The sequence below is a fragment of the Ascidiella aspersa genome, chromosome 8 (assembly GCF_963924565.1).
Source record: "Ascidiella aspersa chromosome 8, kaAscAspe10.2, whole genome shotgun sequence".
NCBI classification, from domain to species: Eukaryota; Metazoa; Chordata; class Ascidiacea; order Phlebobranchia; family Ascidiidae; genus Ascidiella; species Ascidiella aspersa.
Window position 1 is genome coordinate 10,201,831 of NC_139454.1, and position 21,507 is coordinate 10,223,337.

The window sequence follows — 21,507 nt, forward strand, 5'->3', positions numbered from 1 at the left end:
TCAAGTGGAATTAAACTTCAATGAAATTACCTGTGTGTCTTTAAACAAAAAACTGTTATAATTTGGTTACCTGTGTGTGGTTAGGCCAAAAACAGTTATAAATTATAAACAAAACTTAGCTTATGTCGTCGCTTATGTAGCCTACTACTTACCGATGTAAGGGGAAGGTAAAAGTAAACCTCACAAACGTTGGAGACAACCTGATTGAAGTAAAATTGAACGCCTTCGTATTCAAGAGTATAATTTCGCAAAGAAACCGAGCCCTTGAAAGTCCGAAGAACCCCATAGCCGCCAATTGACAGCCGGGAATCAACCTATTTCAAAAAAGCATTTTTTTTTTGGCATTTACCAAACTTAAGACAAATACGACAAACGTTTCAAAAACGATGTTTAAAACAAATATCTACTGACCTCAATCGAGTAACTTTCTGGGCCTGAATTGGCGTCAAGAAAATACATCGCTGTCATGGGGTACATTGTGACAGTGGCAAAGATATACGACGGACCCCTAAAAGTAATGGAGTTAGGAATTACCTGATTTGTATATACAATTAGGGTCCTGTGTGACAGTTTATAAATCGTACTCTTTGTTGAAAACTAACTAAAGATAAATGACTCTCATAAGCCAGTTAACGTGGCAATTCCAGGGGCATTCGATAACCTATTACTAAATGTTGTGTCTTATTTTACTACATGAAAAAAAAAACAGGTTAAAATATGAAGAAAAAAACACAGTGTAATTAAAACTGCCCCGAAAAAGATCTCTTAAATGTAGATTATTTTAATTTCATTTGTTAGCGTTGTATTTACACCATCAAACCGTTTTAACCTCTTGCCATCAAACCATTTTATTAAGTGTTTGTTGACATATGTGTTAAAGATTTTAGATTTTAGATCAATTTCTCGATATTTAAATAACCTCAACCGAGTGTTTCTTGACTCTGGATAACAATTTGGCGAAAACGTGTAGTTGCGATGCAATCTTGTTGGTGATATCCAAACAACAATAGTTCACATTCACAAGACACCTTTATGAATTATTGACTTACGTGTAGGTTTTGTTGTATGCAGCGCGTACACGGGAAGAGCTTCCAATTTTATAATACAACTGAAATAAATGAGAACTTGTTTAGTTTGTTACTGTTTCGTGAAGCAATTAGGCATTTTTCGGCCCGCAAGCCATTACATTTTAAGAGATTTTGACTGTGATGTCAAATGTATACAAATTAAAATGTGTATTGGCTTTTCAAACATCGTAATTTCAAAAAAAATGTAGTGAATGTTTTACGTGTACTACTTTGAAACGCCATCACAGACGAATAGCAAGTTTAACAGAAATCGGCTTTTCATTTTTCTATGTAGAGACACTCATTATAACCATTTGCCAATGTCAAAAAGCATTTGTTTACCCTATTATACAAATAGGACATTCCGAAAGCTGTGGTCATTGAATATACATCGGGAGGATGTGGTATCGGGTAAGAATAAAAGTTGTCAACGTTTCTTGTAAGATTGCTAATGTTAGACCGAATACGCTGAAATATTTCTGAAAATAAAATTATACATAAAACAGCATTGTCAATAGCATTTAATGGGCCACAGTGAAATTACGTAGAACCATTAAGTAAAATATTCGGCCCGTAATTTGTCAAAACTTTTCACCAAAAAACACTCAATATTGTGTTTTAGTTTATTTAAAGAAATACCTTTATGCTGAATCGTTTAAGGGAATGTATTGTAATTGAACCTTAGGTGCGCGGACCAACGGTTGAAGTCTCTTACACCAGTGGTCGGCAACCGCCGGTCCGCGGGAGGAGTTTGTTACCGGCAGGGTTGCCAGATTTAAATTTTGATCAAAACCCAAACCGTACATAAACGGCCGAAAACAAACAGAAAAAGGTCAAAAACAATTAAATGTATTTTTAAATTCAAAACACATTAACTTTCGTTTAAACATACTCCATGGTTGACAGGTATAACAAAAATCCCAAGTATCAAGCACTCGTAAGGTGACCATATGAGTTACATAGCACGTATACAACATCAAAAAGAGCATTTTTATTGTAAAATCTAACCGAAAACGAAAACGGGCAAATTATCATGTTTTATTTATGTTTAAGTGTGCTTACCCTAAACTGCAATAAAATAAAATCATTGAAACAATGTTTATCAACAATGTTTATTTTCAGACAGGAATGTATTTTAATTAGTTCTTTGAAAAACGTTGAAACAAATTTCCTTTACTGAACATTTGTTGTTTTTAAGGCCGGTCCGCGACAAACTTTTAGTTGCAAACCGGTCCGCATTGCAAAAAAGGTTGCCGACCCCTGTCTTACACGAAGTAAGGCCGGTCATCGTATACATCTAATTCTTAAAAATCAGGCCTTGATTTATTCCATAGAGAAACGACTGACTTCCCTAATCAAAAGCGACCAATTCTAATCAAAGCAAATTGTACAAATACGAGTGGTGGCAGGTTTTAGCCATCCAGTCCAGTGGTCACACATGAGTTAACATCAGTGACGGATCATACAGAGATGACATTAAACAGGGCAGTTCAGTGATTGGTAGTGTTACGTCCAAAGTAAAGTCGTAAGGCGATTAGCTTAGTATTAAAAAGTCCGTCCTGGCTTAACATTTTGGACGCCCTGGAATATGACGACATATAAATGAAAGTGTATGAAGTAAAACTATACGAAAATTCGGATGTAGCAATTTTATCAACTTGTAGCCACTTAAATATCTCATGTGGGAAAAAAAGATGGGTAAACTACAATCAACACTGACAGTCAACTTCCTAAGACTCGCAACACTAAATGGTTAACATACCGCTTCGATCACCATCCAATATGATACGCATCATCGTCAACATTGTTGCGTTGATTTCTTTTTTCGGAATTGTTTGACCGACTGGCCTGTAAAAGGAAGTAAAAATAAATTATAAATAGACAAGTCTGGAAAAAGGTTTAACTCTATTGATATTTTAAATTGGCAAGACTTATACTTTTGCCTTCCCACTCGATTTAGAAGCGTTTTTGCACCAAACGATTTTTTAAGTGAGCTCCGAAACTCTATTATTTTGTTATTAACCGCTATCTTACTTTGACAGGAGTATGTATCCTAGAACAGCTTGACCACCACCAGACTGCACCGAAGCCCTGTTTTTCGTATAACCTTTTAAACGCTGAGGATGATTTGTAGTATCGTGATATGACGTCGACACAACAAAAGTACGGTTTGAGTTCTGTTGGCAAAATTCAGAGAATTTTTTTTTATGTTTCTCCAATAAAAGTAGTTTTTTTCTTTTTTTCTTTTTTATTAAAACAGATATAGTTGAAAGTACTGTTCTAGATCAGCATTTTTTAACCTGCGGTAAATTTACCCCGATGGTAAATTTCCTCGTTTTAGGGGGTAAAATAGCTATTAATCAAACTATCCATTTTATGCTGACAGGATATAAAAATTGTGCCAGCTGTAGGCATTGGTACGCTACTTTCCTAGTTTAGACTTTCTGTTAATTCGAAGCTAGTCTAGTAGCGTAGTGATTCTTTATCGTCTAGTGTCGGTAACGTTATGCTTCGCTAATGTATGATTTTCATAGTTTATTGGCAACATCCTTATCTTTAAGTTAATTCATTGTTACTTCATTTTCTCGGTATAGATTTAGGGACATGTCTGCAAGCAGACGGTGTGTTTTAGGTTTTTGTTTTGTGCAGTTTAGGCTAAGAAAATTTAGCAACGGAGTATCAAGTGCTTTAATTATTAATTAGTAGCAATAACGGTATAGTGCGGATTAACTGCACAGCAAGTTTATTGTTAATCTTTTAAGGCCAGTGATTAAGGCGTTTTAGTGGTAAAAATAACTCATTAATTGATTAATATATTCTGTCAACGTAAAAAAAAAACATTTGAATTATTTATATAATATCTTATTGAGAATGGTCTTCAAGTTTCTCAGTGTATTTTGTGCATGGAAACATTTTGAAACATTATGCTACCACGAAACCTGCTCCTAAAAACACCCAACAAATGCTCAACAAGTATGATGATGAGCAAAAACTGGTCCCTTTTTGAGTCAAAACCGTCGCGTATTAAAAGACAAACACTAGACCAAACTGGAATGTTTTAAAAAAGTCTTTGCCAAAAAGCAATGACAGCCGTCACATTGATTATACCTAATGAAATTTGTTAATTTCGCTTTTTTTTAAAGATAAGCAACATTTTATATACTGGGGGTAAATCTGATATTCAACTTTGTTAAAATGGTAAAACATACAAAAAAGTATAAGAACCCCTGTTGTACATAGAATCTTAATTTCTCTGCTTTAGTCAGGTACAAATTTGGACAATCTTTCCGTAGCAGTTATAGTTAAAGTATTGTTAAAACAATATTTTGTCTATAAATCCATAAAATCGAAATAAAATAGGGGGAACAGCAAGTCTTTTTATCAATTTTGCACACGAGCATTTAATGTGTTTGCTATTGCCAATAACCAGTGTTGTAAACAAGTCATTTTGAAATAACTTAAGTCCCAGTCAAGTCATTCGTAAAATAACTTAAGTTCAAGTCAAGTCTTTTTGAATAAATAACAAGTCAAGTCCCAGTCAAGTCATAATTAGAGCAAGTCAACTTCAAGTCCAGCCCTTGTCAAAAAAATAAAACTTTTAATTATGAAAACCGGCAAACTCCTCCGATTATTATGAGCAACTCAAGTCAAAAATAACATAAAAGCAGTATTTACAAGCAAATTCTGTGCAAAGATTGGGATAAATAACGCAATTTTATGAATAATTGCTTAATTAAAACAATTTATTTTAACCCAAGTCATTTGTCCAAATGACTTAAGTCAAGTCAAGTCATTTGCCCAAAAAACTTAAGTCAAGTCAAGTCATTTTGCCCAAAAGACTTAAGTCAAGTCAAGATATATAAAAACAGTGACTAAGTGCACTTAAGTCAAGTCATTGACTTGAGTCATTACAACACTGCCAATAACTAGCTAAAACACGTGGCTGCTATTTTATGAACCAATAAAACGATATGCAGAAAGAAATACAAGTTTGTTTCCCTTTATACTCGGTTCCAGAGAAAACGAATTACTGCCCCATTAAAGTCTGTGCAAAGTGTAGATCGTGTGGTTCCAAACCGTGGCCACTGAGCAGTCTTAGGTTGGCCATAAGTGTATCGTATTTAATCTCTTATCCATTTAAACTGAAATTCTTCGTTTTTATTAAAACTATATAGAGAATTCTCTTTCAATGTTATTTAAAGCATTTTTTAGTTCGTGAACAAGTGGGCACAGAATGTTGGTGCCACTGGAAAAGGACTCACCAATTGTGTAGAATGTATATATGTTTCAGTTCATCATTTATATACGTAAAAGTAATGCGTCCATGTTGTCACATATACTTACTGGGGAAAGTGGCAGAAAAAAGTAAACTTCGCAGAACGTTGGTTCTGGGGGCGCAGAATCTTGCACTCCGCCATATTGCAGAGTGTAGTTTCGCGTTGAAACTGAGCCAGCAAAAGTCTCAAATTTGAAATATTCGTTTCCAGGCCAACTCTGCACCTGTTCATCAACGGACAATTTTTAGTGCTAGCATGCGTAATCCGATCTTGTAAAATACCCTTCAAATCATGTTGCGTAATAAAATAAACACCGACCTGTATTTCGTACTCTCCTGGACCTGATTTTTCACCGAGAAGAAACAGTGCTGTGAATGGACTGACACCATACGATGTAAATGTGAATAAAGGCTCCCTGAAAAGCACTGGATAAAAACATTGCTTTCCATAATCTACTATAGCCAATTAAAAATGTTATATACGCGGTTTTATCCAACGTCCTATATAATCAGATAATATAGAACTAATCATTTGCAAGCGATAAGTGGTGTCCAACACAAATATAACGGCAAGTGACACTAATTGAGATAGGCCTAAGTGATAAGAAATGAAAGTAGGATTGTATATACGACGTACAGAAAAATATATTTGGTCAAAAAGTAGAAGAAAAATGACATACTGGCAGGACATTTTAATAGGAAGGCCAGGACCTGATATAAAAACAAGCTCCGGGTATCCTTTGACAAAGTCCTACTAATCTGCTGAAGGTATAAATATAGAAAAAGCTGAGAAACAATACGGAAACCGACCGCTATTTAAGCAACTGAATAAACTAACAATCGTAGCTATATTATAGCAACTCACATGTAAGTTTTGTTATAAATTGCACGTGTTGATCTTCTTTTCCAATTGAAATCTACCTGAAAACGCGGCCGATGGGTTAATAATTAAGCATTGTCTTTCAGCAGTTGGTTTGGCAGCTCTTTGTTAACCAAGGGGTATAATTATGCGTACAGGGTTTTAATTAACCAAAGGAGTAATTAATCCATAATAATGTTAAACGTCAGTTTTCTTACCGCAGATACATAAAGTTGTTATCCGGAGGGCGACCACACAATGAAGGTTAAATACCAATTATGCATAATAAATGTTAGGTCGTACATTATATTGGTGCTCGATTTTGATAAACATTGTACAGTTTACCACAGACTCACACCTTGTTTCAAATCAAAGCAGTTTAATGCACAATTATTATCCTTAGGTTATGTAAATGCCCTGTTATTAACCCACCTCAAAAAGTGATTTTAACCCGTGTAAAGAATCCCCTACGAACGGGTAATTAAAAATAAAAAATATAAGTTTGACAATGCAATCATATTGCTTTTCGTTATGTTAATACAGTGATCAGCAAACTGTTTTTTTGCGGCCCAAAGTACTGTTCTCAGAGCTATTGAAAACCCACTACGTAAAGCCACTTCGAAAACAGTGGCGGATTCAGGATATTTGGTTTTAAGGCAAAATATTTTACTGCCATGCAATAATGTAAAAACATAACATAAAAGATAAATATACGCGCGAAGCGCGAAAATGTTTGCGTTTACATAGAGTTAAAGTTGACAAAAAGTATAGTTTGCCATTCTCTCAAGACCACATTTGGACCTTTCCGAGCTGAGCCAATTTAAAACAATTATATGAAACATTAATTTTTTAAATAAAGTGCGAAGAATGTACGGCTATCACGCGACCCACAACTACATGACAACGCCAAACTATTAAAAAGCAGCCCACTAAAAAGGATCTGCGGCCCACGGTTGGACCGCGGCCCACAGTTTGCAGACCACTGTGTTAGTAGAACTATCAGGCCATTCTAGTGTTGTTCAATCATCTAAAGGGGTAATCAAATTCAAAATGTTCTCTTTAGAGCTAACTACATTAAAAAGGATAGGAAACCAATAACGTAGTCGTAGACCAGGGATGTCCAACATTTTATTATAGTGGGCCGCATTGACACTTGAAATAATTTATTGGGCCGCAGAACCTATTAAGTTTTAAGATTAAGTATTGCTCTTTAGAGTTATAACGGGCCTTTAGAGTTATATATATATTTTTTACCCATACTATACTATTAGTGCACCCCTAAAAGCTGACTGGTACATTTTAATTAGGCTAATATTGAACATTTAAAATACTACTTGGGAGTAAAAATGACTAGCGGGCCGCACAAACATTTCAGACGGGCCGCAATGTGGCCCGCGGGCCGCAGGTTGGACATCCCTGTCGTAGACAATCAAAATTTTGAGTCAATCTTGTGGTTTACTATTAGATAGCCGAGAAAATAAGCGTCTGGGATTTATGCTCACAACGTTTCCGTTTCTTAATCCGGCCTTGCGTATCCTGAAGATTCCCGGTGGCGAGGGTAACCGATAGAAGAAAAAGTCTTCCACGTTTTCTGTCAGATTAGCAGAGTTGCTTCGAAGGCGCTGGACGACATCTGGTAAAATATATATGTTGTACCTTCTGTTGATTATTGGGGTTTCAAACCGAGTAAGCCTGGGATATATAAACCGGGGTACGTGGACCCGTTGGGGACACGTGGACTAGTCTAATGGGGTCCATAATGGCCTAACTGAAATATTGTTGTAAAGTTAAATATTCCCGAGCGAGTTTTAAGGGCATGAAAGCCATAAAGTTAATATACATCCAAACGTAAATAATAATAATGCAAAATTGATTGTTTCTCAACTCGTTCCTCTCTGAGCCTGTATATAGCTCAGTTGGTAGAGCGACGGTCGCGGCTTGACGGAGGTCGTGAGTTCGAACCTCACTGCAGGCTAGTTGTTTTTCTAGCCTGACCTGCTTGCATTATTGATCGACAGATTCGGTGAGTCTGCAATGGCTTTTAGTGCAGTCATGCAAAATTGTTTTATATTACACGTATATGTGGCACCAACGTCTGAAGTGATTATAGCGCAACTTGGCTTTACATTCACCATGCAGTTTAGGAAAGGTTTAGGAATATTGGTTATACTTACCATTTGCGAATGTTGCGGTGGTCTCCGACGCAAATGCTAGAAAAGAAAAATAAACTGATTACAAAATTTAGTATGTGATAACGTTGTTTGAACCGGCATCATTATAAAGTTTTATTCAATAAAGTAATTTATTCTTCATAGAGAAGTTTTTCTTCTTTTAACAAGGTATGGAAGACATATACGTTGCTGTACTGCACAGCGACGCGGAAAGATTTCTATTGTATAGCCTGTCAGTCACTGAGGCGCTGTTGCTAGCGGCAATCATGACAGAAACAACTAACTTTTGCTTCTAATTGCAAAGCATGACGAAACCAAATTGTAAAACCAAAATAGCAAATGACTTGAAGTACAAAACTAGGGCATAAACAGAGTTTCCAATTTGTGCACATTATAGAAGGTTGCCTTGTGCGCCGAAGTCCAACAAATATAAATTAACATATATTTAACCTTTTATTACTTTCTATTTCGGCTTAGAGATTATTGAAACCTCTGTAATAGAAAGGTTAGGCAACTATGAAGCCTACAATGCAAAAAAATGCAGGAAATTTTATATAACTGCCGGTATACCCCGAAATTGCGAACTCTTTACACTATAGCCAGGTGATGTTGTGTAATCTAGCGGTTACTTAATACCTAGAGGTGATACCCAATAGTTGGTGATACCCAATAGGAACTTTGCAGTATTTAGATCATCTTAAGTTTTGTTTGAGTAACGAAAACTCTTACTTATTTGAAATACACGTTTTTTACGCAATACAGAAACAAAAACACGCTAAAAGAAGTCGTGATAAAAAATTCCAGAAAAACACTTCAGGGCATAACTTTCGAAATAAAACGAATGAATAACCGACGCACGTTAGGAAATAAGGCCTCGGGTGGATGAAAAATGTATTTTTTTTTTTTTTTTTTTTTTCACGAGTTTTACAAGTTTTATTATTATATAGCGACACAATAAAGCGAGTGCAAAAGAAAAAAAAGAGGCGAGATAAAACACATGTCAGAAAGCGACGAATTAGCAGGAAGGCATTAAAATACAGTTGGGGATTCGGAGTAACATGAAGTGAGCGTTAACATAGCCCTTGCCACTTGCAAAGAAAGTCGTTAATTTTATAATTCCGAATGGCGATAAGATGTTCCGATTTCTGAACAGATTTAACCATATTTAGGAACATATTGAAATTCGGCTCGGATTCGGCGTACTTACAGCGGTAAATTACGAAACGCGCACACAACAACAAACAATTCAAAAGGGTTTCAGATTGATCTGCCACAATACCAAACAACATATGAACAGGGTTAGGGCGTAAATCAATCAGAAGTTTCGCCGAGATCCAGGCAGTTACTTCTTCCCAGAAAGTTACTACTTTGGTACAAAAATAAAACACGTGCGCTACAGTTTCTAATGCATCGCAGCAGAAAACACATTTATCTGAGTCTTTAATTCCAAATGAGCACAGGGCGTCATTGGTGACGATGGCCCTAAGGTTTAATTTTATCTGAAAACTTCTAAGTTTGTTTTCCACGGTACAGTCGTAGTTAATTTGGTAAAGTTTGTCCCAAGGGATTTGGTTTGGTAAAACTTGCAAGATCTGTTCCCACTTGATTTGCTGTTTGACTGGGGGGGACAAGCCAGCATCTTTAATATGTGAATAAATTTCTTTAACTGTATCAAGTTTTAAGAGAAATTTGGTACAAGTCTGCAACTTGTTGTCAATCATGGATATGTTACTAGGTTCATTCAAGTCCCATTGTCCAGGGATAGCCGAAATTAGTTTTAGATGCTCTAAATAATCATTATTGTTGGTGGAAAAGCTGTAATATTGGGCGAGGTTATCGTAAGACATGTAATGATCTGTATTGTCGATAAGATGCGCGTAATCCAATATGCCAGCATTAATCATAGTCTTTATAAAAAAGGTTTGTTTACGGTATTGAACCTGGTCGTTAATCCACAACGGTCTACCGTTCCTTAGATTTGTAAATATTATGCTGATCAACTGTTTGCAGTCCGCAATTGTTTTTCTGATAGTTTGCAAAGGAATCAGTTTTCGGGCTTTTCTGAGGGCAGACTGGCTTCCGCGAAGCCAACTTTCTATTTCATTGTTGCTTATACTACTTCTTTCCAGTTTTTTCCAAGGCGCCTTATAACTGTCATCGAATAGTTTTTTTACCCATTTCATACTCAGCGCGAGGATGTAGGCATCCACATCGATCATGTTAGCGCCACCTTGAGCAACGCTAGCGCACAATTTTGTTCGTTTTATCCTCTCCCATTTAGAGCCCCAAATAAATTGAAAAAGTTTTGTTTTAAGTTTGCGCAGGAAGTGTTTTGGAAGGTTGATCGGGATGACGCTGACTTTATAAATTAGTGATGGGATAACCAGGCTTTTGAGAATACATATTCGCCCTAAAAGGGTGAGCCCTCGTGACGACCATACATTAAGTATTGTACCTATATTGCTTAAGAAGTTACCGAAATTTAGTTTAAAAAGATCATCTCGTGACATGATTGGAACTTCTATGCCTAAATACCTAAATGATTCTGCAGGCCATGCTAACCCTTTATCTGAAAAGGGTCGCTCCGTCCTAATCTGTCGCCCGGGCCCGACGTAAAACGCAAGTGATTTATTCATGTTAATTTTACAACCTGACATTAGGCCGTATTCGTCGAGAACATTAAAAACTCTGTCGAAATCTACCTGATCACCCTTAAGGAAAACCAAGGTGTCATCTGCAAGTAGAGATACTTTAAACTCATTATTAAAAAGCTTAATACCAACAAATTCATCAGCGCGTAGTGCTGAGGCCAGGCACTCTATGCACAGTACAAAAAGGGTAGGGGAGAGTGGGTCGCCTTGCCTCACACCACGTTCGATTCCGAATGCCCGGGATAGAAAGTTATTGTTTGTGATTTTACATGATGGGTTGTTGTAGCAGCACCGCAGCCAGTGTAAAATGTTGTTTCCAAAACCCAAGCTTTTCATAGCTTCATATATGAAATCCCACTCTACAGTGTCAAACGCCTTATATATGTCTAGGGATAGCACGGCTCCCGGGATCTCGCAAGAGTCAGTTAGATCCATAATATCAAATAAAAGTCTGAGATTATCTCCTATAAACCTACCCGTGATAAAGCCGTTTTGGTCGTGACTTACAAGATGTTGTAAGTTTGCCTTAATGCGATTGTTAATTACCTTTGATACGATTTTATAGTCGGTATTCAGCAGCGTGATTGGTCTGTAGTTGTTTGTAAACAAATGGTCTTTTTTAGGTTTAGGAATCAACGTTCCTCCGCCCTGAGATTGCGTTGGGCTGAAACGACCCGTTTTTTCGGTATGCGACCAGGAGTCGAGGAATATATCTTTAATCTCAGACACGAAACGCGTCATGCAAGCCTAGCGTGTTCATATGAGCTCTTATAGTAGAGCGTGAGTTGCGGTTTGCGTGCTGTGGGCCTGTACTCTTATCTAATTTTTCATTTAGTATAACGTTAAAGTCACCACCTATTATAAGGTCAGGGCTGCTTGACGTCATTAGGTTTGAGAATACGCTATCAAAGAATGTCGGACTGTCAGAGTTTGGGCCATAAATATTAGTTAGTGTAATCTTTCTATCCCCAACTATCAACGAGGCAATCAAGAACCTTCCAAGTGGGTCAGCGATTAAATCTGTTACTAAATACGTTAGGCGCTTGGAAAACAAAATAGCCACACCTCTACTACGTTTAGTTCCATGTGCCCATATGACTTCTCCGCCCCATTCCATCCGCCATAATTTTTCGTCCGCGGGGCAACAATGTGTCTCCTGCAGCAACGTAATATGATATTTTTTGTCTCTGATAAAATTAAAGATCGATTTACGTTTGGTACCATCACGAATACCGGAAACATTAAAAGAAGCAATGTTAATAGGCATAAGTATAAAGATTAAACAAAAATAAAAAAACACTTACATCTAAGAGAGTTACACCCGCTCTACTCCTAAGTCAATGTCCCATTCGTATTCAAAGCCACATGCACATCTATATGGGCACCTAGGTTCGATTTGCTGTGCTGACTTTTGTCCACAGCTACAGTTAACAAGTTTAAACTTACACAGGTGGTTAGTACATTCCTTGCTCGTAGTGAGCTTTGGAGCCGCATTAAGTGTTTTGCATACACAAGCAATAGAGTACCTTTCACACTTGATGCATTCGAAAACGTCTCCGTCCACTTGAAATTCCGGCTGGATTTCCTGGCAACATGGCATCCACCGCATGCTGGAGTGGCATTTTGGGCAACAGAATTCCCTTTGCTTGGCTGGGACCAGGTACATAGCATCTTCGCAACAGGCCTTTACTATATTGAACTCACTCTTGCACTTGTAACAGTGAAAGTGCTTGGAATCCGGAGCCATTGTGCTTTCCGTTTTACATTTTGTGCAAATCAAAGATATGGTGTCTTCGCAGAGGCTCTGCGATTTGCTATCTGGCAAAGCTGGAGGGCTCGTGCGGAGACGTTTCTTGAAGTTTGCTGTTGGAAACTTTGTCTTGTTCGATGCTGCTTCGTTTCTTGAATCTTGTTGGGAGTCGTCTTTTCCTTCGCCAGCCTTCAGGTGTACGTTCTTATCAGTGCTCATTGGAGCGGCTTGTCCGTTATGCAAGTGCTTATCAGCACAAGTCTGATCTGCAGGTTGTTTTTGCGTCAAAGCAGTCGAACCAGGCGAGAGAGGCGTTCTAATTTGCTGTGCGCTGGCAGCTAACGGCGCTTTTCGTTGTCTGTCTGTATCCTGGTTTAGGAGTTCTGGAAAGTCGTTCAGCCTTTTCGGACATTTTACTTGTTTGTGTCCAGCTTCCCCACAGTATTTGCATGTAAACTGCTGCCCATGGTAGGTTACATAAAATTCTAACCCATCCACGTAAATGTAGCTCGGAATGGGATTTTCTTGTACATCTGCTTTATTCATAGTTGCAATTCTCATGCCTGACAGCAATCCCTGTTTATCTTTTCTATGAGTATCTTTTTCACCTCGCCAAAATGCGAGCTTAGATTTTCTTCGATACTTTCACTAGAGAAAGGAATTGGCACCCATCCGATACCCACATTAATAACATCACTCTCGAAAAGACGCACATTTCGTATATATGACACTTCGGCAAGCTTGTTCTGGAGCTCTAGTACATTTTCTCGGCTTGTACACGTTACTTCAATTTGTGTTCCCTTCATTTCCGCAATTCCTAGAACTTTGTTCAATGGAAAGTTGATGTCCTTTAACAGCTTCCACAAATCTTCTCTTTTCAAGAGCGTATCAGCTCTAAACGATAGACAGTTTGGGCGCTTCATCGCGCTCCCTGCGCTTTTCACCGCCGCTTGCGCATTACTCGCCTTCTTCATTGTAGGTTGCCACTCCTCGAGCGTCAAAAGCGAATGTGAAAAATGTATTAAAGTCTGGACGCTGAGTTTAATTACGTTGAATCACCTGCTGGATTATATTTCAAAGTCGCCCACATACACACACAAGCATCCACACACAAACATACAAGTTCGTCGGTGCTAGACAATGGACAAATTGCTACAGCTATACTGGGATAAGTTTTCAGTATAAGGCGATTATTGTTCGACTTGAGAGATTCTGTCCTACAAAATTAAACTTTTGATCTTAAAATTACTTTTTACAAAATTTTGATCTATATGAAAGACATTGATTTAAACAACATATTGTTGGTTAAAGTACTGCATTAATGTCGTGGTGTCGTCGACCACAAGTTTTTAATGTTTTACTGACGACCAGTCGAAGAACGCAAGTCAGCTACTTAGTCGGGTTTATGCAAAAACCTTTAAAATTGTTAGTTGATATTTTTGTCCTTTCGAAAAGACAATCAACTTTAAAAATGCCAAAGTAAAATGAGACGCTGTTTTTTTTTCGAAAAAATGTTGTGTAAACAATTGAAATAAAAGGTCAAAATAATTGCACAATTGAGAAATACCGAGCATATTATCGAACTAATAAATAGGATAATCGCAAATCACAACCGAAAAAAGGACAGGGCAAATACTGTTCAATACAGTTGTCCAAATCAGAGATACACAACTATATAAAGCAGTGGTCGGCAAACTGTGGGCCGCAGAGCCATTTTTAGTGGGCCGCGAGTTACTTTTGGTAGCTTGGTGTTATCATGTAGTTGTGGGCCGCGTGATAGCCGTACAAGCATTGCACTTTATTTTTTAAGTTGGTGTGGCATAGAATTTTTAAATTGGCTCAGCTTGAAAAGGCCCTCGTGCCAAATTCGGTCCTGAGAGCATAAGGAACTATATTTTGGGCCAAAATTGTTCGCGCTTCGCGCGTACATTCTTCGTTTAATTATATTTAACATTATGACAAGGAAGTGTTTTGGCCATCAAGGCGCCAGGAAATATTTCACCTTAAAAACAATATCCTGCATCCGCCACTGTTTTCGTACTGGTTTTACGTAGTGGGCCTTCAACAGGTCTCAAAAGATTACTTTGGGCCGCGACAAAAAAATTTTGCCGACCACTGATATACAGCAACAACAAAGTGTTAGCTGAACCGAATACGTTAAACTAAGCCTGCGTGCATAGTTCTGCCGGCTCTAACGAGGATATAATGCAGTTAAAACGTTGTTGAATGTAAAGTTTCAGCTAAACGGCAGTTTCAAAACAATGAACATAATTTTATTTTTTGTGAACGTTTTTTGTGCGTTATTAATCGATTTGACTAAGAATAATTGGAACAAATTTTTTACCTAACGTGTGAATTTTGACATTAGTTTTAGTAAAGTCAAAAAATTGCCCTAGTGGTCACATAGGTTTAGTTTTAAGGTAACTAAACTTCTGGTTGTACCTTTATTTTTTCACCTTTACCTATGATGCGCGGCGTAATTTTTTTTTATTGGTCAAAGCCAACTACTATACATACAAAACAAAATATATCATAAATAACATTCTATGTTAGAGTTTATGATCAGGTATAATCGTTATCGCATATTCTCCGAGGTATATTTCGCAACCATATAATGCTATGCGTTTCTATAAAAACATATTTCTTGCCATTAGAAAGCTGAGTAAATACAATGAGGCTATAGGTTTCTATAAATTGTTAAAATCACAAATCTATACCTTTGCTTGTTCCAATTGTAACCACCCAAATAAAGAGCAGAAATTCCACAAAAACTGCATCCTTCCTATACATTGTGCCTAAAGAAATGACTTAAAAACACGTTTGTCCTCTGTAGCACTGTACAACATTACAAAGCTAAACAGCCCTGAGGGATTTTCCATTTAGCGCTCTGTCATTTAGCCCACAGGCTTGATTGTAAGTTGGCAAGTGGCAAAAGCGGTTTTAATTTTAATCGCGTTTCTGTTATAGCTTTAACCGCTTGGCAATCGACTGTTACCATTAGGCTCTTCTGAACGATTAACACTATTTCGTATAGAGACACCTAAAAAGCAGGTAAACAATAAGTTATAAGGACTAAATACAGCAGATAGTCATTGTACTCACACTGCGCGCGTAAAAGTGGGCTATACTTTAAAATAGAAAAATGTGATAACAATCGGCAAATAGGGTAAAACTCAATAAACACAAAATACCAGCATGTGTGAATACTTTAAATAACAACAATAACATTTGTTAAAACGTTAATTGAATGATTTAAAACGTACTTATGTTGTTATAATTGTGATGAAGCTAAAGTAATCTTTTTCAATTGAGTTCAAATTAATCTTGTTCAATTGAGTTAAGTCCAAAATATTACATGCAATAAGTTAATAAAGCCCGCAGAAATGAACTCATTGCATTTACATCAGGGAGTCGTACCTTTTGACTTTTCCAGTTCAACATCGGTTCAGCTTCAAGAAATTTTTCGGAATCCGGTTCAGTTCCGGTTTCAGTTTGAAGCAATTTGAAAGTTCCGACTCAGATCCAGTTCGACTGAATTTATTTTCAAAACCGGTTTATAAACTTCCGGTTCGTAAACAATATAAGTTGCGTTAAACGTAAAAAGGGTCAATAAAAGGAGAAAATTAATAAAAATTGTACCTTGTTTTAAATCTAAGTTTCGTGACAAATTTTAAACACAAGCAGCTTATTATTAAAATACCGTTACTGAAAAAAGCGTAGTATTTAACGAATAATCATTTTTTCATAAAACTTATACATGGCATAACTTGACCCTGTTAAACACAAGTTTTGACGTCATGCTGGAGGAAACTGCTTTTTATGCGGTGTCAAACAGAGTCCTCCTCTGATTTAAATCAAAGTTACCCGACTTAGTTGAGTAATAGGGTAGACCAATACCAATTTACTTGTCCACACGCACTCATACAACACACACACAAAAAACATTTCATGCTATGTATACCATTCCTTCTTAACCAATGTGGCCTTTAGATTACGAGCTACTAATTTGCAAACCCACGTCGGGTCGGGACAAGGGTAGGTTCGAGTTATCTTATTCAAAGACAGAGTCCGACTCAAGTCAAATAAACCGCTTCGGTCGAGTAGCGAGTCCGGAGTTCGCCTCCAAATCGTAATCCTGCAAAAAAAAAACAGATATTGCAATTTTTATCAAACATCTATAGTTACGTATTTGGGAACCTGACGAGCGTCTTGCAACTAACGTGCTACGTCGTTGGCCACAAAGACCGTTGTGCATTTTAACTACTTATATTTCTTTTTTACATTGTCGATTGTTCCAGAGAGATTTTTAGTTTTATGTTTTTTCAACATTCGGTATACAAATATTTATATCAATTGACTATAGGTTAAGCCAAACGTTTATATTTGAGAAAGATAACTGTGATCGTCATTTACGTATATTAGGAACGTTACACAATGACCACCATCATATTCACTAGTATTAAATTATTATCTTTAGAACAAAGTGGTTGAAAATAATCTTAACTCTACAGGTTGCCGTTCAGTTGTTATTCTAACGAGCTATCGGATTTAATTTGGTCGTCTCAGGCCCACATGAACCTGCATTTAAAACTCCTTATTTGGAACAAGTTATTTAAGAAGGTAAGTATAGCTTTACAAAGACTGGTCTGGTACGATCAAAGCGGATGTGAAGTTCTTAAACCAGGTCTCAATATGTAAATTAGTTCCCGAAACCCGATTTAGTTGCGTAATGTCTGGAGAAAATCTATAAATGCGAGGACTATTGTTTGCAGCCAATCTTATTCTGAATAACAAAACAAACCCGAAAGTTACTGCTAGCGTTGTTTGTATATTGCTTATTGTGACCATTTTTTTTTCTTGAAGATATAATGTACTAAATATTGTTTATCGATGTCACAGAAAGAAAACTTACATTTGCTGTGCTTCGTTGTTCTTTTTACTGCAAAAGGTTAGTAGTTATAATTTAGTTGTTTCGTGGATAAACCTTGAATCACTTGTGGCACAACATGGTGTAAAGTTTTTTGGCGGCACACCTTCCAAAATTTACCTAAAACGACGATAGACACTTGTGCTAACAAGTAATACAGCCGTGAGTAAAGAAAATTTGGACGACTTATATTCACATTTTTTAAATTTGCTGTTTTATGTTCATAATGTCGCCCCTGGTGTTATTATTGCACGTTACGCTTCGCAGTCGCAATACTTTGGTCGAGCATCGATTTGGAGCGGCGCCCCAATTTCAAAAATTTCTGGAAAAAAATATTAAATTTATAAATTCCTATAAACAATAAACTCGGCTGGCCAAAGCGCTTTTGTTTCTTTATTTAAGATCGAAATTGTAAAATCTTTTTTATCATTTTTCTAAACAGTTTCAAGCCGTTTAAATTCCTAGATCTGTCCTCGGTTACTTCTTGCGATGGCGGTTCAGAAAATATTGAAGGCGTTTAACCGACATTAAAAAAAATAAACACGAAAAATGTATTTTGTACTTTCATGATTAAATAGTCTTTCAGAACACCAACAAAGAGATTACGCTGTGTGAAACTTAGCGATAATAATAAGGTCTACAGTCCAAACAATTTTAGCTAAATATTCAATGGATTTCGAAATAATTTTTCGCTGCTCCGCTTTTAAATAAAGGTTCTAAAACATTGTTGTACATTTTGGACGGGCGAAATGGAACTGAGTTTGCTTCCTTACTTCTCATTATTTGCGAATTAGCGTAACACAGGTTTAACGAATTTGTTTAATAGGTGTACGTTTCTGGGAGAATTCATTCAGACTTTTGGGTAGTATACTCCAAGAAAGCGTTACAAATAAGCAAAAAATTACTGCGACACAGCGGCACAGCTGTCATGGTCTCGCGGCACACCGGTTGCGAAGCACAACCTTACAGCAAAAAATAGTCGTATAAAAAAAATAGGCGGCAAACTGCATGGGGAGGTACTACGTGCTTTCGAGTGCAAAGGCAACTCAAGCCAACGCCAAAGCAACCTGCAACGCTCGTGGCGGTACTTTAGCGGGCATTCCTGATGAAGCAACTCAATATCAACTTGCCAGTCAAGCCAGCGCCAAGGTCGGCAACGGTTGGACGGGAGCTTCAAACGTTTGTACGTTATACGAAAGAGCCATTCGATAACAGCCTTTAATATTTATGTACATCCTAGCCGACACTGTGCAAATCAGACTGGGCTAGATTTAACTTCTGATTCATAAGTCAAGTATTTGAAAGTTAAGGTTACGACTTTTACAAGACTATAAAAGTTTCCAAAAAGGTAATGTTTTGCAGCAAGACCAGCATTGCAAATGCCTGAAACAAAGCTTATAAAGAGACAAAATTGTAGATCCTGGTTAAAAATATTGTGCTCCCACATCAGTTGCAATAATACCGTGGCATTCGTAACTTTGTTTTGTGTTATTCTTATTATTGTCTTTACATTTGGTGTACTTGATGTACCAGAAAAAAATTTAGCAAAAATCTGTATTTGACACATTCAACGGGAACAATATGCTTTATAACGAATGTTTTATAAATATGCAGTTGTTGCCATTCGTTGTATCATTTTAAAACGTCTTTGTTTTATTTGTCCTATAAGAGATCCTAACGTCAGCAATTATTATAATAAAATCTGTATCAGAAAAAAGACTTTTTCAAACTGACTGTTATAGATGCTTTTATTGGTGGAGAACGTTTGATGTATGTTTTCAAGTGGCCGGACAGAAAAACATTTTCAACTTACAAAGGTAGGCTATACTAAAATTGAAATCAATAGTTATGCCACCTGTATATTAGGGATGTTCCTATCATGTCTTCAATCTAACTCTAAATAGTTAACTTTTCGTTTAAATCTTATGTATTCTCAATTAACTTATTTTTGATATAAAAGTGTCTTAGCACACAGAGTGTTAAAGAATAGGTGTTTAAAGCTATAAAACTATTCTGATGCTTGAATGCATAACGCATGGATTTTTACTCGTATATAGGTGGTAACTGGGTGGCTACAGGATACAACGCATGGAGAAGAGGTTCTGGGCCATCTGGGCGCGGAACATGTATGGTGTTGGCTGGTGCAAGGTCACACATTTCTTACACGTGGAGATGGGGAGATGCACTTTGTTCTGGAGTATTCTACTACATTTGCGAATACAAAGGTGCTCTTAAGTGCAAAGATTTACAATTACATAGCGATATTTGGTCTGACATAAAAACATTGGTGTATATATATGGCCCTGGTTGCTCAATTCGTTCTAAAACTATTTCAAAGCTACGACCTTTGGTGTTTGATTTACACAGATTTTTAAGACCGGGTAACGCCTGGCTGGTTTTGCGGCACACCGGTTGCTTCGCAGCACTGTTTGTGATCGGGTTAATATATATGAGCTTGAATGTTTTGTCTTTCAACATTTTGATCTTATACGTTTAGGCGACCGGAATTTAACGGTTACAACTACAACTAACAACACAATCGTAGTCGGAAGCAATGTCACATTCACTGGAACCATATCTCGTCTTTTCACTGAACCTCTTAATCTGGCTGTCACACACAACGGAGTTACTACAAACCTTATTGAAAATTTCACAGGAGCAGATTTTACTTACTTCATTAAAGCGGTTACATTGTCTTACAGCGGAGCGTACAGCTTTAACGCCAAAAACGCTGCCGGAAATTGTATCAGCATAGCAACTGTACAACTGACAGTCGGTACGTTTTTTAAATGAACGTTTTACAGTTTATTTTAATAGTTAAGGACGTATTTAGCATATTACGTAAATTACATACATCAGTATGGTTCTCAAACTTTTTATGCTTGCGCCGCAAAAAAAAATCAGAAAAATATTCGCGGCACACTTTCTACGAAACTCTCATATATCTTGATTTGGCAGTTCTCCCTAATACACTGCAAGGAAATAGGTTAAATATATTACTGTTAACTATTCATGAATAATGTTTATTCGGCATAAATTGCTTGCCTGTATTCCTACTTATAACACAATAAAGTGATTTTATCATCCGGCACACTTACAATTTTCTCGAGGTACCTAATTATATAGTACTGCAAACACTGTTTAAAAATCGCTGAGATTTAGTGCAAAAAGATTTCTAAAACATATCAAGTTTATTTTTAGTCCCTCCGACACCACCTAGTTCGGTATCACTTACTTCAACAACAACCGGTGGCTATTCGCAAATAACGGTTGCGTGGAGTTCCGTTTCCGGCATTACTGGTTATATTCTTAGCTGGATTCCTTACGGTGGTCCTAGTCAACCTAGAGATATTTCTAACGTCACAAATACAGTAATTGACAAATTGACACCCGGGCAAACCTACACCGTTCAAGTCAGGGCAAAGTACGGCGCCACTTTAAGTCTACCCACTTCACGAGTGATAATCACAGGTTAGAAATGGAAAGTTGGGCTTGAAAACTAGTTTATTAAGTGGATATTTTACTTCTTCGTATATTAATTTTATAAGTATCCCTAACAAATCTAAGTAATCAAGCCATGGAATTCTCATAACTATATAGTTTGACGTAGCCCTGCTAAAACAGTACTGGTCAACGAATACGCTATACTTATATACAGGGTGTCTTAGGAAAGACTATATTACTGAAATCATTTGGCTAAAACAGGATTGTATTGCAAGGACGGCCAGGTTAGAAAACGGTCCCGGTAAAGTCAAGGTATAGCGAATATAATTATAGGCTAAGGGATTTCACTAACAGTTTGTCGA

General features: G+C 37.0%; 1 protein-coding gene, 1 long non-coding RNA gene and 1 pseudogene across 2 annotated transcripts; all 3 read right to left on the reverse strand.

Moving 5' to 3' along the window:
* Positions 1-26: 26 nt before the first annotated feature.
* On the reverse strand, positions 27-6,243 carry LOC146136026 (uncharacterized). The gene is made up of 10 exons (XM_083396131.1): positions 6,209-6,243; positions 5,663-5,759; positions 5,412-5,567; positions 3,102-3,244; positions 2,830-2,915; positions 1,410-1,546; positions 1,050-1,108; positions 412-508; positions 153-314; positions 27-38 (listed from the first exon to the last, which is right to left on the reverse strand). Coding segments are annotated over exons 1-10 (951 nt in total). The 5' UTR covers positions 6,211-6,243.
* Positions 6,244-7,702: 1,459 nt separating this feature from the next.
* On the reverse strand, positions 7,703-15,562 carry LOC146136027 (uncharacterized). Its single transcript, XR_014501627.1, has 3 exons — positions 15,492-15,562; positions 8,377-8,412; positions 7,703-7,835 (listed from the first exon to the last, which is right to left on the reverse strand). It is a non-coding gene; the product is annotated as an uncharacterized LOC146136027 (long non-coding RNA).
* On the reverse strand, positions 12,340-13,748 carry LOC146136028 (uncharacterized; annotated as a pseudogene).
* Positions 15,563-21,507: the final 5,945 nt, after the last annotated feature.